The sequence below is a fragment of the Lygodium microphyllum genome, chromosome 7 (assembly GCF_053477565.2).
Source record: "Lygodium microphyllum isolate KBCC chromosome 7, Lygodium_microphyllum_v1.1.10, whole genome shotgun sequence".
NCBI lineage: Eukaryota > Viridiplantae > Streptophyta > Polypodiopsida > Schizaeales > Lygodiaceae > Lygodium > Lygodium microphyllum.
The window spans coordinates 117,709,555-117,731,056 of record NC_141141.1 but is presented as its reverse complement, the minus strand read 5'-3'; the positions used below and the strand labels follow the sequence as shown (position 1 = coordinate 117,731,056).

Below are 21,502 nucleotides of genomic sequence, written 5' to 3'. Positions count from 1 at the left end.
GTATTGAGTCTTAGAATATCTCAGGTGCCAATCCAATGTGCCTATTAAGATTTGCATGCCATGTGGCTATTATCCTTGTAACAACTACTCTATAATACCCACATTTCATACAATGTATTGAGTCAAATTAAACTCCTCTTCATTATAATAAAATTTATTTTGGAAAATTTCTCTAAGTATCCTTGTGCTATTCTTTTTCATTATTGTAAAGTCACTAATAGGACAATGACAGATTACCTTCTGTCAATCCATTTCAAATTCTATGGAAACCATGCAACGTTGTCTTCCTAATAAATAAGACAAATATAAAATGCAGAATGATGAGATGGCTCCTACTATTTCAAAAGTTTGATTTTGAAGTGGCTACTAAGCCTAGTTGCTTCCATGTCCTGGCTTATCATCTCTAACAAACCCCTCAAAGTGCAAAAATAAGCAAAACGATCCAGACCTTCCTAACGCTCCTCTATTTCTAATGGAAACTCTAACCCCATGGTATGCAGCCATTGCCAACCTCTTGGCCACACAATAGTATCCTCCTAGCATCTCTATCAAAGAGAAGAAAAATCTTATATTGGAATCAGCCCCCTACACCTTACTAGACAGCACACTATACAAGAAAGGCAAAGATGAAGTGCTACAGCGATGTGTGGCAGGAGACGAGATTAAAGTTATCTTGAAAGCTTGCCATAATGAGCCATATGATGGGCATTTTGCAAGAGAAGGAACACCTAGAAAAGCTCTACTCGATCGTAAGATACTGGTAGCCAATCCCACATAAAGATACCTATGATTACTGTAAGCATTGCGATGTCTGTCAACGAATGGGAAAGCCCACCAAAACCAATGCCATGCTGTTATAACCAATCCTTTCCCTAAAGCCATTCGAAAAATGAATCAATTTTGTGGAACCCATCAACCCTCCAGCCAGAAGAAAGCAAAACAAACACATCTTGGTCTATACAAACTATGTGACAAAGTGATGTGAAGCCAAAGCTCTCACACGAGCTAATGGTAACAACATGACTCTTTTCTTATACAAGAACATTATCACACGCTTTGGCAATCCCTTGGAGCTGATAAGTGATAAAGACATTCACTTTCTCAACAAGATCATGGAAGAGTTGATAAAGATCTATAAGATCAGGCATCACAAGTCAAGACCCTACTACCTCAAAGTCAACAATCAAGTCAAAATTACCAATCACATCCTTGTTCGATCCTCACAAGGACGATAGTTATTCATCGCGGAAATTAGGACGATCAACTTATAGAGGCCCTTTGGGCATACAAAACCTGCCATAAGGACACTACAAGACAAACACCCTTCCAATTAATGTATAGCACAGAAGTTGATTTTCATGTTGAGCTAGAGTTTCCCTCTCTACGAGTAGCCATCACAGAGTGGCCAAGAGATGACAAGTTCTTGCAACACCATCTCCTGCACTTGAAATGTTTGGGCGAGATCCAACAGATGGCCTTACAGTGCATGGAAGCCACCTAGACCCGACATAAAGTCTACCATGACAACCTCATCAAGCACAAAGAATTCAAAGAATGTGACCTTGTCCTCGCATATGATTTGCGCCTTGATAAGTTTCAATTCTATGTTATGCTCCAACTAAGCCACCCTTAGAGAACAATTCCTCAATAGTCTCAGTTCTCCATGCTACTTGAAGATCTTGAAAAACTACAAAAGTGCTTCATCATACACAATTCATGACTAAATCGCTCTTTTCACTACCACTTAAAACAAGGAATCTCTTTATTCACCATGCCTTCACTACAAATAAAACAACTAAGCCTACTAAAAGATATATCTTTTTTGCATTAATAATGTACACAAAACTAAGAAATGTAACACCAAAGTCACTATCAATAACTAGATTCATATACACTATAGATTAACGACGAGTTTCAAATTGTGTAAGCATTTTGACTCGCTTCATTTCCAACAACAACGAAACACATACCTAAAATTGCCTGACAAAAAGCCCACCACTCGCCTTCCATCCAAAGCAAGACCAATTGTGAACTCACATTTATTGCGGTAGCCATCAATAATCGGCGATGCAACCACCCCATTAAATTTGCAACAAACACCACCTTTAAAAAATAAGTTCCAACTATTTTTCATCAACAAGTTTGAAGATAAACAAGATCCACTAATAAGAAAAAAGCTTTGACAAATCACAAACAAAACAAGACTAGATTTATTCACAACAAAACACATAATCTAACCAAAAACAACAATACTTAGTTACCTAAACCAACCTTCCAAAGTAGTAAAAGGATTTAGTGACATTAACTAGCAAGCATAGCAACCTCAATTTTACATCAATGGAACAAATATCTCACAAATAGTAAAGCTAGAATACTCCCACATCAAAAAGATAACACCTATACCCCCACACCCTAGTGCCCCTTGCAATGTTTCTTTGAATTACTAAAGAGCTCTCAATTTGGAGTACAAAAAATGATGCTTATCTTGTATTATGTTCTAGGCTTATATTTGCCAATGCTTATGTACTCGCATACAATTTCTAGGCCCATATTTGCCAATGCTTATGTACTCATATTTGCCAATGCTTATCTTGTATAGTGTTCTAGGCTCATATTTGCCAATGCTTATGTACTCATATACAATTTCTAGCAATCACAAATAGCACAACAAATCACCTTGCAAAGCCAAAACTATTATGTCAAGCTATCTTAGAATTAGCCTAAAAGATAATCTTGTGTTATTGTCAAAATTCCTCCAAATCTCATATAGGTCCCAAAACTCTTTTTAAATAAAATTCAATTAAATATGAAACTCAAGTTTTTGATAGGATAAATGTTTCAAAATTTTCTATAAAAGGATAGCCAATATGTGATGAATGTTTCATCCCTGTTCTATCTCTTTTCCGCACCAATTTCTATTGAGCTTAACATTGTCTAAGGTCATAGTCCGACTTTCTCCTAACATTTCTTGTTAACATTTCCTTTTAGAAAAGCTCTCGACTAACCAAGACCACCCTTCCGTAGGATAGACCCATTGGTCACATCCACCACGCTTCCCTCGAGGGTTGTTTTAGTTATCTAATTACCTACCACATTATGTTTGACATAAAAAGGCAGCTTCCTTAATTAACCCGTTAATCACAAGTTCCTTTACGTAATTTAGGCCACAGACGTGAAGACAGGTTAAAACAAGATCAAACACTTCCTTAACTTATCTTCGGATTAATGCGTGTCTCCTGCCCATACAAGAGAATTAAGTACTCCTTTCTGCCTCCGCAAAAAAATCCTTCCGTCTTCCGGCAATAAAATCCGAAGGTTTATCCTTCCAAGATTCCGCCTTGTAACTAGTATCAAGGCCTCGAGATCCCATCCCGAGTCACATAGAACACTTGTGCAAGGCCCGGAGACATTGGGATTTACGGCCAGAGCCCCCACTGGCACCCAAGCATCCTCCTACGCCAAGTGATTTCCACGGAGAGACCTCTCGCGACGGGTTCGGCCCACATTCCCGGCGCGGATTCACAACCCCCTTGGTTAGGGTGTGGCGGTTCGCGGGGGGTAGCTAGCGCCATCCTTCCTTAATTATTCCTTTAAGAAATCAACCACAGCTGAAGCAACCAGCATAATAACAATTTCTAGGAAAAACATCCCTTTCATTTCCAATCAAGAAAATATCATTTTCTTCATCAAGCAATCACTTTGCTTATAAACCACTTGTCCTTAGTAGAATCTCCTCTTACCAAGGCAACCAGCCAATTCACTTAGAAATATCCTTTTCAAAGCAACCAAGCATAAGCCTTGATCAACATTCCATTTAGAGTCAGCTTACTAGCCTAACTTAAACTAGGAGGATATCCACTTCCAAAAATCTAAGACAAGATCATTAAAAACAACTCACAAGCACGTATGTTTAATCACTCAACTTCTTTTGAATCTCTCTTCCCCTTGGGTTTTATCCTAGGGTTCCAAGTTGTGAATCCTCGATTTCTTGCACGTCTTTTAACATACTTGGTAATCTTTAAAACAAATTAAATATATTGCAAGAGTTGTCATACATTCTTTCCATCCTCTCTTAGTGTGATGCTATGCAGAATTTTGCCATCAAACTCATCTTCCGTGCACAAGGGTTGTTTAATAAACTGACACAATCTACGATCCTTAACTCCCTTCACATTTAGTCGATGACTTTTTCAATCTTAATATGCACGTATTTGTGTGGCTTAAGTACATGAAAGCCTAAATTTCCATGCATTTGTGCATTTGCATGCTACGAACGGGAGCTATCATTTCATGTATTCATTGTAATCACAGGCACGAACCATAGATTGGGTGAAAGCCTATTATTTTATGTGAAATATTGAAAAAAACCTATCGTTTCATGTGTATAAACCTGGGATTGATTTGTGTGCACTGTGTTGGCTGCTCCGCTCAGCCCTCCAGCATTACCGGTAGCTTGGGCTCCTACGCTTCTAGCGACTTTCTTCTTGGGAGCCATTCGCCTCGCGGAGATTGGGCAATCCGGACCTTGACGGGTTTCAAGTTGACAGGTTTGGTTGGGCAAGACCGCTGGGTGGCCCTTCGCTGAGAGGGTGGTTTGGGTGTTGTTCTCCCTCTCCCTCTCTCTTCCCCTTCGTTTCCACTATTTCTCTCTTCTTCTTATTTTCTCTTATTCTTCTACTCTCTCTCTCTCTCCTCTTCTTCTCCTCTTGCTACCTCTTCTTCTCCTCCCTCTTCCACTACTTTTCTCTCTTCTTTTTCTCCTGTCCTCTTCTTCTTCTCCTCTCCCTCTTCCTCCTTCTTCTCTCTCTTCTCTCTCCTCTTCTTCTCTTCTCTATCTCTTATTCTTCTCTTCCCTCTCCCTTCTTCCTCTTCTCTCCTCTCTCCTCTCTCCTTCCTATTCTCTCTCTTCCCTCTTCTCCTTCCTCTTTCTCTTCCTCCTCTCTCTTCCCTCTTCTCCTTCTTCTCCTCTCCCTCTTCCTCCTCTCTCTTCTCTCTCTTCTCTCTCCTCTTCTCTTCTTGCTACCTCTTCTTCTCTTCCCTCTTCCTTACTTCTCTCTCTTCTTTTTCTCCCATCCTCTTCTTCTTCTCTCCCTCTACCTCCTTCTCTCTCTTCTCTCTCTCCTCTTCTCTTCTCTATCGCTTCTTCTCCCCTCCCTCTTCCTCCTCTCTCTCCACGGCCGGTCAGGGTGGCCATCGCCTCAGGAGGAGGGAGGGAAAACCGCAGCACGGGCCTCCCCAGACGATGGAGGGGGGGGCCTTTTAAAAGGGGGGGAGGGGGAGATGAGTTCCTATGGGAAAGGGCACGGGGTCACGGGGGGGAAAGAAATGTTACATTTCCTAAAGAGTATCTATGTTCCATAAGCCAAACCCTAATTGAGAGGATCCACTCATCTGTAAATAGATAGGCTGCCCACCACTCAATGCCAATCCTGTTTTGCATATTGTTGGTATCTATTCTCTGCTATCCACACACCTTCTTGCGGATGTCTTAGTTCGATGTTGCTGCCTTCAATTGGCACGTGCAACCAACTCTCCATTAATCAGGTAGCAGTTGTTTTCTGCCCTCCAAACTTCTTGTTACTGCTAGCGACTAACCTCAACCGTCAAGTGACAGTTTCCAACCATCCTCCACTACCTTGGCATTACCAAACTGCTCCGTTTACTACTGATCAGGCATCTACAGCCTCCATTTTCAGTCCACCAACTGTTGCCAGTCTAGCATGTCATCATTGCTACTGTGTTTGCTGTTCACAGCAGTCACTTGCACCCTTCTAACAGTTTCCAGCCTGCTGCCTACTCTTTCAAGCTCTCCAATCCAATTCAGCACTGATCCGAACTCTCCAAATCTGTGTTTTCTATTGTTGTAAAGAAAAGTGTATTGGAGCTGGCCACTGATGAGTGCTCACAGGTTATGGTGGACCCACGCGGTGGGTTAGAGAAAAGATAGTTCACACTTCCATCTATATGGCCCGATTGGGCGCCTGTGACCAGAATCACGCATATCAAGGTTAGACTCGCACACAGAAAGGATTGATGCCTTGAAGTATGGGCTAGATCCGCCAAAACAGACAGTTACAATCAACAAGATGGCATGATCATGAAATGCTTGTACAATGTGCATGTGTGAGCTGAAAGCTTGAAATGCACATTTCTTTGCATAGGAAAGTCACATGAAGATTCTGATACCGTTTTTGCGATGTACACGGAAAAAGCTTTCATATGACACCCATATTAGGGGGTCCCTAAATTTTACGAGGTCCCTAAATTTTAGGAGCCTCGAATTAGCCTAAAAATGCTAGTCCTAAAAAATAGGGATGACATTCTAAAAATAGTAAATTCTGTACTCTGATTGTGCTTACTAAATTTGGTTATTTCTATTCTTGACAGTATTCAACCCAAAAAAGAAGGCCATAGAGAAGAGACAAGTGTCAAGACACTTGTCACACAAGTTTCCAAGTGTCCCACCACTTGTCACATCTCATGACATGTGGCTGGACACTTGTCTTGTGCTACTCCACTTTCCCCTTTTGTACTAGTTCTTCCCTCTCCTATAAATAAGAGCTCGTTTTTCTTCATTCAGCATCATTTTTCTTTGCTGTAAACTCATGTACAGTACCCACAAATAGCCAGAAACTGGCCCCATCCATCCCCATCATCATCCCCCACTTCTCCATTATCAAATTCCTGCATATTCCCTCTTCTATCACTGCTATTTCACAGGACAGCAAGCCTGTAAATTCATTACAGCACCTCCTTCTCGAGCTCTTTCTTCCATTTTAGCAACAAGAAGCAAGCCCTATCCATGTACTGTTGATCAACGATGAAGAAAGGCTGATCTTTCCTCTTTCTTCTCTCATACTGTAAAGAAATCAGTTCTTATCATTGCATAATAGATAATGCATGTGTGTTTATACATCTTTGCATAATCCTGTGAGAGTGAGATTTACTTCTCCTCACTCTCAGGTTGATTATAACTGAGCTCTTCCCTAAGGGACTTGGGTTGAGCAGAAATACATTCCTTCGGGGGGGATTGCCCATCTTCAACCCTCAATCTTGTCTCCATTACTTTTACATTTTCATGGCTGTAATTTTGTGAGTAAGTTTCATTTTCAGCTTTAAGTGTTCATTCTCTTTTATATTAAATCTCGAAAACAAACGAATATCGTAATTGTTAAGCATACTACGTTGTTCGGGGCGTTTACAGTTGTATCAGAGCTTTGGCTCGGTCCTCACCCCAACACTGGTAGTGCTTACAATTATAAGTTTGTTTGTTTTCAGCCCTTGCATTGAGTGCTTGAGCATATTTTTTTTAGAGTCTCAATGGATCAATCGAGTACTATCCTTCAAGCCATTCAAAGTCTTACAGAGGAGAATCAGCAAATTCGTGAGCAACTTCTCAAACTAGAAAAAGTTGAGAATCCCAAAGAATTCAAGGAAATAAGCCCATCTGCTTCAAGGAGACAAAGCTATACCAATGAAAGGAGCCGATCAAGAAGTTCAACTCCTTCTAAGAGGCAGTCCCATTCTACTTCAAGACAAAGAAAGAGATCGCGTCGAAGCTCATCCTCTTCTTCAAAGTCATCTGGCGCCTACTCTAATGGACCCTCTTCTAGTGACGAAGAGTCACACCCTTCTCGTGGAAAACCTCATCATCGTCAAAGGCGTCGACATTCTTCACCCTCGTCTCCATCTTCATCCCCATCAAGCACTTCATCATCTTCAACCTCAAGATCCGGGCATGGACGAAGGCATAAGAAGAAGAAGAAGACTAAGTCACTATCTCAACTTGAAAATAAGATCAAGTGCAGTATGTATGATGGTTCCCAAAATCCTTATCTTCTTCTGAAGTTTATTCGTCAATTTCAAATTTTGTATGGTCGTGACAAATATAAAGAAAAAGAAAAGATTAAGTTTGCCGCTTTACATTTGACCGACTTAGCCTATACTTGGTGGACGGGATTGGAATATGATCATGCTGCCCCAAAATCATGGCGGTCCTTTGTTCGCATGATACAAAGCCAATTTCCTCCTGTTCATTTCAAAAGAGATGTAAAAATGGAATGGGATCGGCCTTGGCAAAGGAAAAATGAGTCACTTGGTGACTATACCAAGAGATTTTGGGAGCTACTTTTGAAGGTCCAACATTTCAAAAAGATCAACAGTTCGGAAAAGCTTAGGAAATTTCAAGGAGGTTTGCATTTTAAACTTCGTACTGCTCTTAATCATTATCATTGTTCTAGTCTTAGGGAACTCATTGACCATGCTGAGACATGGGAAATGGAGCACAATGGCAACAAATCATTCCAAAAGAATGATAAGAAGAGAGTAGCTGATGAGGAGGAGTATTCAGCCCCAAATGAAGGACAAAAACAGCCGCAAAAGCAGCCATCAAATCAAAAGAAGATGAAGCCCTATGCACCTCCTAATGCTCCTCAATTTCGCTCCAATCTATACCCACAAGAAAAGCAACTTTCCGAAGAAGAAAAGCAGCGCTTCATGAAAGAAGGAAAGTGCTTTAAATGTGGACAAATAGGCCACATAGCGAAGCAATGTCCAAACAAAGAACAAAGCAAGGTTTCTGACAACAAGCCTAAGTCGCCAGTGAAAATCAATGCTATCAGTGATGTAGTTGTAAACACAACTCACACTCCAGAGATGCGCAAATTATTAAAAGCTTGGGGACAGTTGCAAGGTAAGCAAGCACTATTCTTGATAGATCTTGGAGCGAATGAAAATATCATTTCCTTGCAATTAGCTAAAGAGCTTGGATTAAAGAATGAAGAGATGGACACTCCGGCAGAAGTTCGCCAAGCTTTAAATGCCAATGAAGGTGACACAATGAAGACTATGACACCCTACATTAGCAAGCTCAAGTTTCAAATTCAAGGCTACAGTGACGAAGATACCTTCTGTATCGGGGACCTTGATGGTTGCAATGTGATTCTTGGCATGCCCTGGAATCATAGAGTAGATTCAACCATCTTCTCTTAGAAAAAGAAGGTAGAACTCACCAACAAAGGCAAGAAGTACGAGATCCAAGCTGGAGTTTCTGGAGACACCATACCTATGGTAAGCCATATGCAAGTCTCTAGAACAATTAAGGATTGTGTTCAATGTTGTTTGCTTTATGTCACTGATGTAAAAAATAATATGAATGCTGAAAACCAAGAGCGACTTCAGCTCTTGGAAAAGTATAAAGATTGTTTTTCGGAAGATCTTCCTTATCAGCTTCCCCCAGAAAGGCCAGAAGACCATCATATTGATATTATTCCAAGTAGTTCTTCTCCTAATATAGCACCATACCGTGTGAGCAGTCCTCAACAAGAAGAAATCAGAAAGCAAGTCGAAGACCTACTCAACCGTGGGCTAATTAGGCCAAGTAGCTCACCATTTTGTTTACCGGTTCTTCTTGTTCAAAAGAAAGATGGCACATTCAGGATGTGCATTGATTATCGAGCCCTCAACAAAATCACTGTGAAGAATCGGTTTCCTATTCCCAGAATTGACGACATTTTGGATCGTCTAGAAGGCTCAAAGGTTTTCAGCCGCATTGATCTAAAAAGTGATTATCATCAAATTAGGGTAATACCACAAGATGTACACAAAACTGCTTTCCGCACTTCATACGGTCTTTATGAATTCTTGGTGGTTCCTTTCGGATTAACCAATGCACCAACCACCTTTAATCGAATGATGGAGCGCATCTTTAGAGAGCATCGACAATATGTCGATACTTTCTTTGATGATATTATTGTCTTTAGCAAGAATGAAGAGGAGCATCATCAGTACTTGAAGATTGTTCTACAATTACTTCAACAAAATCAACTCTTGGTAAATGGTAAAAAGAGTGAATTTTTCATGCATAAAATAAATTACCTTGGACATGTCATCTCTTCTGAAGAGATTCAGATGGATCCTGAAAAGATCAAGATAATCCAAGAATGGCCTCATCTTCATGATGTACATGAGGTGCGATCATTTCTTGGCTTATGCTCTTATTACCGCCGCTTCATCAAGCATTTTGCACATATGGCTTCTCCACTTCATGACCTTACAAAAAAGAAGACCTCTTTCCAATGGAAGGAAAAGAGAAGACAGCCTTCACAAGGCTGAAAACAGCTCTTACTTCTGGACCTGTTCTTATCATTCCAGATTTGGTAAAACCATTTATGGTGGAAGCAGATGCTTGCGGTGATTGTATTGGTGCAGTGCTAAATCAAGAAGGCCATGCCGTAGCCTTTGAAAGCCGCCGTCTAAATGATGTGGAGAAAAGGTATGACATTTATGAAAAGGAGCTCTTAGCAGTGGTTCATGCTTTGAAGATATGGAAACATTATCTTTTAGGCAATGAATTCCTTATTAAAACTGATCATCAGAGCTTGAAGTATTTCAAGACTCAAAAGCATTTGCAAGAGAAACATGCAAGATGGGAAAATTTCTTGTCTATGTTTCATTTTCAAATTATGTACACTCCAGGGAAACAAAATGTAGTTGTTGATGCACTTTCTAGAGTGCCTCGCACTGCAACTATTACAGTGGCTCATCATGAAGATTTTCAAACGATGAAGATACTGATTTTGCAGCAATTTGGTCAAATTTACAACAAGGAGGTTCTCATCCAGATTATTCCATCAAAGACGGTTACCTTCTCATGAACAATCACCTTTGTGTCACTCTTCCTGTTCGACAAAAGGTGCTTAAAGAAAGTCATGAACCCCCTTATGCAGGGCATAGAGGGAGAGCAGCCACTCTAAGTGCAATTGAGCGCTACTTTTATTGGCCAACATTACGAAGAGATACAATAACTTCATTGAGGCTTGTCTAGTATGCCAAAAATCCAAGTATGATAGGCAGAAGACTCTAGGATTGTTGCAATCTCTTCCAGTGCCCAAAGATCCATGGGAATCTATCACAATGGATTTCATCTCAGGTATTCCAAGAACACCTCAAGGTCATGATATGATTTGGGTCATAATTGATCGATTCAACAAGCAATCACATTTTATTCCATGTCATAAAACATTGAAATCGGCACAAGCTGCAAGACTTTTCATTCAACATATCTTCAGATTACATGATATGCCTTCAAAGATCATTTCAGATAGAGACTCCAAATTCACAAGTAACTTTTGGCGAGCTTTATTTGAGAATTTGGGAACCACTTTAAAGTTCTCCTCAGCTTTTCATCCTCAAACTGACGGCCAAACAGACGTGATGAATCTCACTCTTTTGGATATGTTGAAAGCTTATGTTAGTGAACATAAGTCACAATGGGAGACATATCTTCCATTATTGGAGTTTGCTTACAACAATACAGTGCACTCATCCACAGGGAAAGCTCCAAATGAAATAGTACAGGGTAAAGTGATTCCTCCTCCAATTATTCGCACTAAAGATAAGATTTTTGCTGTTGATGAGTTTGCTTCAGATTTAAAAACAGCAATGGATCGAGTTCGAGCCACTATCAAAGTTGCCCAAGAGCAACAAAAGAAGCAAGCAGATCAATGAAGAAGACCTTTAGCTTTTCAAAAAGGTCAATATGTCTTGCTAAAGTTTGATAAAAGCAAGCTCAAACAAGGTTCCGATCAAAATTCATCTTTTCCAAAGCTCTCCAGTAGATACTTTGGACCCTTCAAAGTGATTGAGAAAATAAATGAAGTTTCTTATCGACTTGAGCTTCCTGCTCATTGGAAAATACACAATGCTTTTCATGTAAGTTTGTTAAAACCTTACATAGGACTAGAACCAAAGGAACCCATTACTGAAGATCCCCCAGAAGTTGAGAAACAGAGCAACTCTTGGAACCTGAACACATTTTGTTTCACAAGGATCGAACCACGAGAAGTGGCCTTGTGACACGAAAATTCTTACTAAAATTCAAGAATCTACCCACAACAGATGCACAGTGGGTAGATGAAAAATTCATGAAGGATTACCCAGACATTCTTCATCCATATCAAGAAGCTTTTCAGCTAAGGACAGCTGAATAAAAGCCAGAGGGCTGTCACAACTCTATAGAAACAAAATTTGTATCCTTTTTCATTAATTTGTCTATATAATGATTTATTAAATTTGTTTCCTTTGCACTAATTAGATATAAAGAAAAGTGTATTGGAGCTGGCCACTGATGAGTGCTCACAGGTTATGGTGGACCCACGCGGTGGGTTAGAGAAAAGATAGTTCACACTTCCATCTATATGGCCCAATTGGGCACCTGTGACCAGAATCACGCATATCAAGATTAGACTCGCATACAAAAAGGATTGATGCCTTGAAGTGTGGGCTAGATCCGCCAAAACAGACAATTACAATCAACAAGATGGCATGATCATGAAATGCTTGTACAATGTACATGTGTGAGCTGAAAGCTTGAAATGCACATTTCTTTGCATAGGAAAGTCACATGAAGATTCTGATACCGTTTTTGCGATGTACACGGAAAAAGCTTTCATATGACACCCATATTGAGGGGTCCCTAAATTTTACGAGGTCTCTAAATTTTAGGAGCCTCGAATTAGCCTAAAAATGCTAGTCCTAAAAAATAGGGATGACATTCTAAAAATAGTAAATTCTGTACTCTGACTGTGCTTACTAAATTTGGTTGTTTCTATTCTTGACAGTATTCAACCCAAAAAGGAAGGCCATAGAGAAGAGACAAGTGTCAAGACACTTGTCACACAAGTTTCCAAGTGTCCCACCACTTGTCACATCTCATGACATATGGCTGGACACTTGTCTTGTGCTACTCCACTTTCCCCTTTTGTACTAGCTCTTTCCTCTCCTATAAATAAGAGCTCGTTTTTCTTCATTCAGCATCATTTTTCTTTGCTGTAAACTCATGTACAGTACCCACAAATAGCCAGAAACTAGCCCCATCTATCCCCATCATCATCCCCCACTTCTCCATTATCAAATTCCTCCATATTCCCTCTTCTATCACTGCTGTTTCACAGGAGAGCAAGCCTGTAAATTCATTACAGCACCTCCTTCTCGAGCTCTTTCTTCCATTTTAGCAACAAGAAGCAAGCCCTATCCATGTACTGTTGATCAACGATGGAGAAAGGCTGATTTTCCCTCTTTCTTCTCTCATACTGTAAAGAAATCAGTTCTTATCATTGCATAATAGATAATGCATGTGTGTTTGTACATCTTTGCATGATCCTGTGAGAGTGAGATTTACTTCTCCTCACTCTCAGATTGATTGTAACTGAGCTCTTCCCTAAGGGACTTGGGTTGAGTAGAAATACATTCCTTCCGGGGGGGGATTGCCCATCTTCAACCCTCAATCTTGTCTCCATTACTTTTACATTTTCATGGCTGTAATTTTGCGAGTAATTTTCATTTTCAGCTTTGAGTATTCTTTCTCTTTTATATTAAATCTCGAAAACAAGCGAATATCATAATTGTTAAGCATACTACGTTGTTCGGGGCGTTTACAGTTGTACACATTCAGAGGCTGTCTATTGCATTTTGGGATCTGTATAAAGTACAACACACTCTCTCCATCTCATATCCTCTGCCTCGATCCTTTAGAGACACAGGTTCAAGGTTTGGTATTCACCTTGCATGGTGTATTCACTGCATTCAGCATTGTATTTATTCATTCATCTTCAATGTTCATTGTCTCTGAGTTACTCTAACCCTACCAAGTTCCTTTATCAATTTGTGGTTTGTTATATGATTGTATTTGTATTCCATGTTGGGTATTTCTTTATAGTTTGTGAGCTTTGTCAAAGTCTAACAACAAAGACAAAGAGTTGTGCTAAGAAATGCACTTAGCCACTTAAACAGCCCCAAAACATGCTTATTTTAGGCTTATTTTAGCCAAAAACCTAAAACGGGGAGCGGATCGAGAAAGTTAAGTGGGAGAGGATCTAGAACCCTAATTTTCTATAAATTGACAGCCAGCCCTCCACTCCTTCATAATCTCCTTTTTGCAGGTTTCAGGTGTTACCAGCTTGCTGCCCACACCCCGGTCACGGAGGACATCTCAGCCCTTGCTATCCATCACTATTCCCTACAGTCTAGCGCCTGTTTCCATCCCTCCACACGCTGATTGCTGCTGTTTCTGCTTGGCGACTGGCTGCTATTCATCTGCACTGCTGTCGTACAACCTGCCACACCAGCAAACAGCTGCGTTTGCAGGCTCCAGCTGCCGCCTTGACAGTTTTCTCTCTCCTGTCTGCAATCGCTGCAATCTTTCTCTCTCCTACAGGCTGTCCTGCCTACATTTTGTCTCTCTCTCTCTCTTGCAAGCTGTCCTGCCTGCGTTTTCAATCTTTCTCTCCTGCAGGCTCCGTTTTTAGTCTTTCTCTCTCCTACAGGCTATCTTGCCTGCGTTATTAGTCTTTCTCTCTCCTACAGGCTCCGTTTTCAGTCTTTCTCTCTCCTCACTACTGTCTGCATCAGATCCAACTTCTCATTGTTGCATTTGCTGGTATTCGACATCCGGAGGCTGCCTTGCTGCAATTCGGGATCCATTCGAAGTACGACACACTCTCCAGCTCATTACCCCTACCCTGATCCTAGAGATACAGGAGTTCGAGGTTCAGTATTCATTCACTGCATAGTGTGTTTGCTGCATAAGCATCGTATTATTAGTAGTCATATCATTTCATTTATTCACTGTGTTCATTGTCTCTGAGTTACTCTAACCCTAACCCTAACTGTGTTCTTTTTATCAGTCTATACTTTGTCGTACAGTTTCTGTTTATGTTTCTGTGTTAGGTTATTTTTCTTTACACAAAGGACCTCTAGCATTTGTCAATTCATGCTTTTCTTAGGTGCTGTCACTCGCTATGTTTCCAGCCTGTTTCTTGATCATTGGCAGCTTGTTTTATGTGCATGGAAGAGGCATTTGCCACATGGCAGCTGGACATCATATGCAACCTGCAGATCATCCAAATTTGGCAAGTGCAACAGCATTTACTGCTGCTAGTCAGCCAGTTGTGATAGGCAGCAGCAGCTCAGCCCTTTTTGGGCAGCAGTCAGCCAGATATCACCTCCTTTGCCCGTTTACAGCCAGCCCACAACAGTGCCTCCCATGCAGCATCACCTTCATTCTCCTCATGATCGCTTGCATTCTTCATCGTGATTCATCAGCCACTCGTTCCGGAGCCCTCACTGACAGTGCAGTCTTTGTTCCTCTAGCATGTCTGCATCCTCACTCTGTTTATTTGCTTCCATACTGCACACTCACAAGTTTGCCATCAACCATTGCCACATTCTCATTGCCATCACCAATGTTTCCTACTAGCCTTGCACTCTGATCATCACCTTCTGCTACCCTAGAGACTTGTTGATGCTACTAACATCATCATCCAACTTGCAACATCCTTCCCTACTGTCATTCATCACCATGCTACTCTCTACACATCCCTACCCTATGTACACTTGTCCATCTGCTACACTTTACCCCATTACTCTGCTGCAACAGCATTTGGTGTGATCACAACAATCTACAGCCTGTGTTTCACCCTGCTGCCATGCTACGACTGCATCTGAAGTCATGACAACAGCTGTTGGACTCGGCATTTTGCTCCTGAACCTTAGCGACCACTGTCCTTTGCTCCAGAACTGCTGTGTTTGACAGTTTCAGGTCCTCCAGTTGCCAGGGCTGGCTTCATCAGATCCAGTATCAAGTTTGGTGGTTTGTAATGTTCAGGATCTGTTCCAGAGGATGTCACTCTGCTTCAGCTTCACTCAGCTCACTCCCATGAGATGATGATGGCTGTTGGACAGCCCTCCACTCCTTGAGCATCCATTGTATCACATCTACCATACTCAATTTATTCATTGAGTTTCATTTCGGCACTCTCCCTCTTCTCTCTTCATTGGCATTTTGCCTACTTGAATTTAAAGTCATATTTGTACACTCTGTTTTCTTTGCAGACCCTAGTGCGTCCTCATGTGGTATCAAATTCGGTGCTCTTGTAAGAGTTAAGTGCTGGGTTTTGCAAGAGCAACACAAACTAACTCATGATGTCCCAGTCACCTTCAGCCCCTCTTCCTCACAGTAGGTAATATGCGAAGTACCTTCATTGGCAAGGGCAGTTAAATCATTTTATCTACTCAAAGCTATAACAATGAGTCAGATACTTTGAACAAATCCATGCATGGGTTCAGATTGAGACTGGTAGTACTAAGGTGGTATCTAAGCAAAGCACAGCTACTGCAGCCCTAGATCGATGGCTGCAGCAAGGCATGTGGACACCTTGCTCGATAGAAGCTTGACAGTGAAGGGTTAAATTGCATGCATCCACTCCAAAGAGCTGCCAGTCCTTAGTGATGATCACATTTCTTTATCTGCTGTATGTGAATCTGCTTAATTAGTAGGATTCTCAACTTGGCATTATGGACTGCAACTGAAGCATTCTAGCCATATCGCTCATCAGCAAAGGCCTGCTTGATTAGAAATCAGCTGGGGCAAATCAATAGTCTGCCATAGAGCAGATCAATGGTGTGCTATATAGCAGGTGAATAGTGTGTGCTATACATACACAAAGCACTCTTTTGGGCTGGTTGAATGTCATGAACTCTGCCACCAGTACAGGCAATATGCAGCAATGCAGAGTGCATGGGCGGACAGCTGTGATTAGACTTGTAACACTAGGGGGTGTCCAATCCCCATACAAGTGAAGAGAGTTAAATCAGTTTCATGCATGTCCAAAGTTAGCTACCTTGAAGTCTTGCATCAGTGATCCAACTTGGGAGCCCACTGGTCGAGGGGATTACTTTTCTAACATTACGCACCTGTAATCATTAACATAAAATTCTCCAGCAACTGTTGGTGAGAAGAAACAGAATTATGTCAAAACAAATATCAGTGTGAACTCAAAGCAGACCAGTTTCTTTAACACTTGAGAGATCTCTGCATGCTTCTTCTCCAGCTGTTGTTTGTATGGCAATGTAGCAAGGGGTGTCACTATGTCACGTATATCTGTGGCTTTGGCTTCGGCCTTCTTATCAGATGCGTGTGTCTCTTCTGCATCCACTGACCCTTCTTTTGTCTCCCATGCTCGAGGCAGTGCATCTGCAACCTTAAGTTCTCTTGAGTGAAGTAGAAATCCCTCCAGCTTCTGCACTATGAAAAAATGTCAATTCAAGGATCATAGCACATCATCTGTGCACCTTCCACTCTATTCATGGAATCCCATGCTCATGCAATGGCAGTCTCAACTCTTTGCATCAGAGTGTATTTCAGGAGTCTTCTCCAGCGTTAAGTGTTCTCCTTTGAAAACCACTCAAAATATGAAGGCCTCTACTAAATTGAGGATATACCACAGATCATCCCTTGTGAACCTTGACTGGTTTGCCTGAAAAACAAGCAGTCGAAGCTGCAAACAGTAAAGGTCTCAAATTTGGAAACGGTATATGGAAACACACCTGTTTTGCCTGCACCATCTGTTCATCACTTTCAAACTCAACAAAGCCGACAGAAAGGCACCTTCTCTTCTTGGACATGCGACAGGCAACTCCCTGCCAGCAGAGAGTGAGTATGTAAATGCACGCAGACACACCTTCATTGTTTTTTCTGCAATGCATGCACAGACGCATGCATGTGCACACACACTCAGAACCGTGCAAGCACTACCCCACAGACGTTTCAGGGGATGCTCACACAGATACGTATATGAAGCTTGCCCGGCATGCAAAGACTGACCTGGTCTTTTAGGAAAGACTTGAAGTCATCGGAGCTCCACTTAAGAGGAAGGTCGATGATGCATTTGTGGAGGGCACCATGGCATTCATGATCTTCATCACGGTCAAGTTTGCGCTTGAGTTCGGACTTCTTCTTTCCCCTCTCAGAGGTGGGATCCCAGGAACCATCGGGTTTGGGCCTGAGCTCGGCCTCTCCATGGGCATACTTGCAGAGCTCTCCATGTCTGCACTGGTTAGCCTTACGGAAGTAGGAGCAGAGGCTGGTCTTGAAAAACTCGGACTGCGGCTGCTCCTGTTTACAAGCATCATTGTTGTCGTTAATGTTGTTGTCATCATTGTTCTTGTTATTGCTGCTGTGGACGCAGTTGTTGTCATTGCTGCTGTTGCTGTGGTTGTGATTGTAGTTGTTGTTGGTGGTGGTGGTGGTGGTGGTATCCTTCTTGTTGTCGATGTTGCTACTACTGTTGTTGTTGTTGTTGGCGGTGGTCGTGTTCTTGTCGTCGTCGTCGTCGTCGTTCATACTGTTCTTGTTCTTGTTGTTGCTGTTGCTATTACTGCTATGTTTGCTGTTGCTGTTGCCGCCGTTGTCATCGAGGTCGATCACGCCATCGCTGACGTCGACGTTTGCGTCGACCCGAGGCTGCTGCCAGCCCGCGCCTCTCTCCTCGTCTTTGTTGCTGTTGTTGTCATCGTCGTCGTCATCGATCACGCCATCGCTGAAGTGGACCTTTGCCGCGAGCTGAGGCTGCTGCCTGACCTCGCCTCTCTCCTCGTCTTCTCCCAGGTCTGCTTGTTTGCCTGCGTGCGCCATAGCTCGCTCGATGCCGGAATGTTCAGACGAAAGCTATGCGTCGTCGGCAAACGGTGTCGGGAATATTGTAAGTAGCCTATACCTCCTTAAATAGGCTGCGATGATTCCATTTGAGCTAAGCTTATGGATAATATACAAAGAAACCTCTAGTGCAAAGTAGCCATACCTCTAGAGATCACAACATTTTGGCATAAGATAAATAGTTACAACAAATGGATTTGATAACGATCAAAGACGAACCTGCTCAAAGTCTCCCACTCTTGTAATTCCACCATTGAATACAATACACCTGGGGCTTTTCATCGGTCGGGGGGCGGGGGGGGGAGGGGATGCACAAAATAGTTCAAGAGAAAGTTCAAGCTAATTTGTGTCCAAAGGGTGCCATCAATGCACCTTGCATGAAGAGTGAGGCATTTTAGTCCTAATGTTTCTCTTTACCATGTCACCCGTAGGAGATCCATACCTTTGATAGCATGAACGCTAACTTGGAAGATCCACCAAATGGATAGTGTACTTAAACCTCTTGACTACACCCCCCAATGTAATAGAGGCATAGAGTCATGGTTTGACTTGTTTATGAAGTAAACGAAATAATAATTTGTTTTCTAGTAACATCCATCATTTCATATCGAGTAAACAATATTGCCTTTCAAGTAAATGGTTATTGTTTCATCAATCGAGTAAACAAAAGGGAAGACTATATGTTTGTCTATTTTTTAAGTCAATCCATCGTTTCACTCTTAAAATAAACCTTTATTTCTTTAGTCCAAGTAAAGTCCATTGATTTGCCTATAGATTATCTCTTAAGTGCAAAGGCAATATTAAGATCAATACATTTTATAACCTACTTCCACCAACAAACACAACTCCGTGCCTAGCTTCACTATGCATCACCTACTCACTTCAAATGCAAACATATATATACATATTTATATATGTATGTATGTATGGCTAGGTGCATTAGTACTACTAAGGTGTTTTATAGCCTACCTCCACAAAAACAAACACAACTCCATGTCTAGCTTCATTATGTAGCACTCAACTTGCAAGATGCATGGCTAGGTACATTAATACCGAGGCATTTTCACATACCTACATAAACAAAGATAGCACCATGGATAACTTCATTACGCATCAACAACTCACTTTAAATGCAAGCATAAATGTAGTTACCAATCACACGGACAGCTCTTTGCCTCTAAACATACTAACCATATATTGCAAAATCTCCAACCTAAGTCTCATCATGTGGAACACTTAAATATTAGTTAATTGAGATCTACAATTTTGATAAAAACATATCATTGTACACATTTGGAAAATGGAGTAAAAAAGAATTGCAACCTAGCCCAAAAATGCATGTGCAAACGCATTCCAAAAATTTACAAATTAAAAAATAGCTATATCATTAGTAACTTTGTACAATGTAGAGAGAAAGACATGTATTGTACTTGCATTATGTCACACACAAACATAAGTCACACTAAGGAAGAACATTTGAGTATAATAGACCATAAGCAAAACACATCTATTATGTCTACGTGACTTACTCGAAGACAATGTTTATGCATGACATGAACACCAAACATAATTTTTAAGAATTGCATTTGTTATTCTTGAAATCTCTATATTTATATATGTATTTATTTATATTTAACAAGGGCGCACTCTCACACACGAGCATTACCCTTTTTTTCATACACATACACACACAAAGCACACTTTTTCTTTACTTTTCTAAAAATAAACTCTTCCTTCTTGAAAAGCAAGATATCCATACATTTCAAGTTTAACTGGACCCCTTAATAATTGAAGTTAACATTGGGTAACTCTTTTGAGACTTGCACCACCTCATCACTTTAATATTGTATAAGCATATGCCCTTAAGGGCAATGCTAACAAATGTATACGCATGTGCATATACATATGTACCTCCCAAAGGATAAGAGATCATTCATCAAAAGATGATATAAGAAGACATTTTGTGGAGCATATAACTGCCTCATGCACATATCATGTTGCTACAACTTACATGTATACAATAAACCTAGTAATGGGCACCTTGTCAATGTTTTTAATATTGTATAGCAATTCTATGATAAAAGGGCAATGATGTTCTAATCCTCCAAGTATGCCTACTTGAAGCACTTTAAGGCAACAACATTATAGCTCTTGGTGATGGAGGCAAGAATGAAGAAAGTAAGAAGAATTCTCACTTGAGTAGAAAACCATTAAGAAGTCTGTTGAAAATTAGAAGGGCATGAAGGAGAGTACTTAAACCAATCCAATTGAGAGGGAAGCAATGGTAGGGTACAAGGTTGAAACTATTGAGTGTAAGAGGGTTGAGAGAGAAAATAGCACAAGAGAGTTATGTGGGCATAAGGGGTGTCAACTCGACTATAGGCTATTGGCCTTTACCCTCGCGCGCACAGAACGCAAGTGAAGTTGTTGTGCAATAGCATGACAACTTTGCTCAACAATCCATTTCTCATATTTCTCTCTCCTCTTTTTCCTCTCTCTCTCCCCAAAATTTCCTATGTCTATTTTTTTTCTCTCTTTCTTTGCCTTCTATTTTAGTTTATTTTTTATTTTCTCCTGGTTCTCTCTCTCTCTCTTTTTTCTCTCCCCGCTTTTCTTCTCTCTCTCTCTCTCTCTCTCTCTCTCTCTCTCTCCCCCCTTTTATTCTCCCTCTCTCTCCTCTCTTTTCCTTCTCTCTCTCTCTCTCTCCTCTTTTTTCATTTTTTCTTCTTCTCTCTCTCTCTCTCTCTCCTCTCTTTTTCTCCTCTATTTTTTATTCTCTCTCTTTTTAAATTTTATCTTTTTTCTCTCTCTTATTTTTCTTCTTCTCACTTTCTCCCCCCAATCTCTCTTAAAGTATGTAAATTTTATATTTTTTCTATATATAATTCTCTCTCTTTTTCTCCTCTCTCTCTCTCTCTCTCCACCCCTTTTCTTCTTCTCCCCTTTCTCCTAATTTTCCTTTTTTTCTTCTCTCCCTCTCTCCCTTTTAAATTTTATCATTTTCTTCTC

The 21,502-nt window shown here is 40.9% G+C and overlaps 1 protein-coding gene across 1 annotated transcript in view; it reads right to left on the bottom strand.

Annotated features, from left to right (window-relative positions):
- LOC148033871 (zinc finger (CCCH-type) family protein) overlaps nt 1-18,571 on the bottom strand; it is a 124,007-nt gene extending 105,436 nt beyond the window's left edge. The window contains 5 exon segments of the mRNA XM_087681876.1: nt 1,971-2,103; nt 16,680-16,752; nt 16,845-17,078; nt 17,386-17,478; nt 17,663-18,571. Coding sequence (XP_087538002.1) covers nt 1,971-2,103; nt 16,680-16,752; nt 16,845-17,078; nt 17,386-17,478; nt 17,663-18,472 — 1,343 coding nt within the window. The 5' untranslated portion in view covers nt 18,473-18,571.
- Between the last annotated feature and the right edge of the window lie 2,931 nt (nt 18,572-21,502).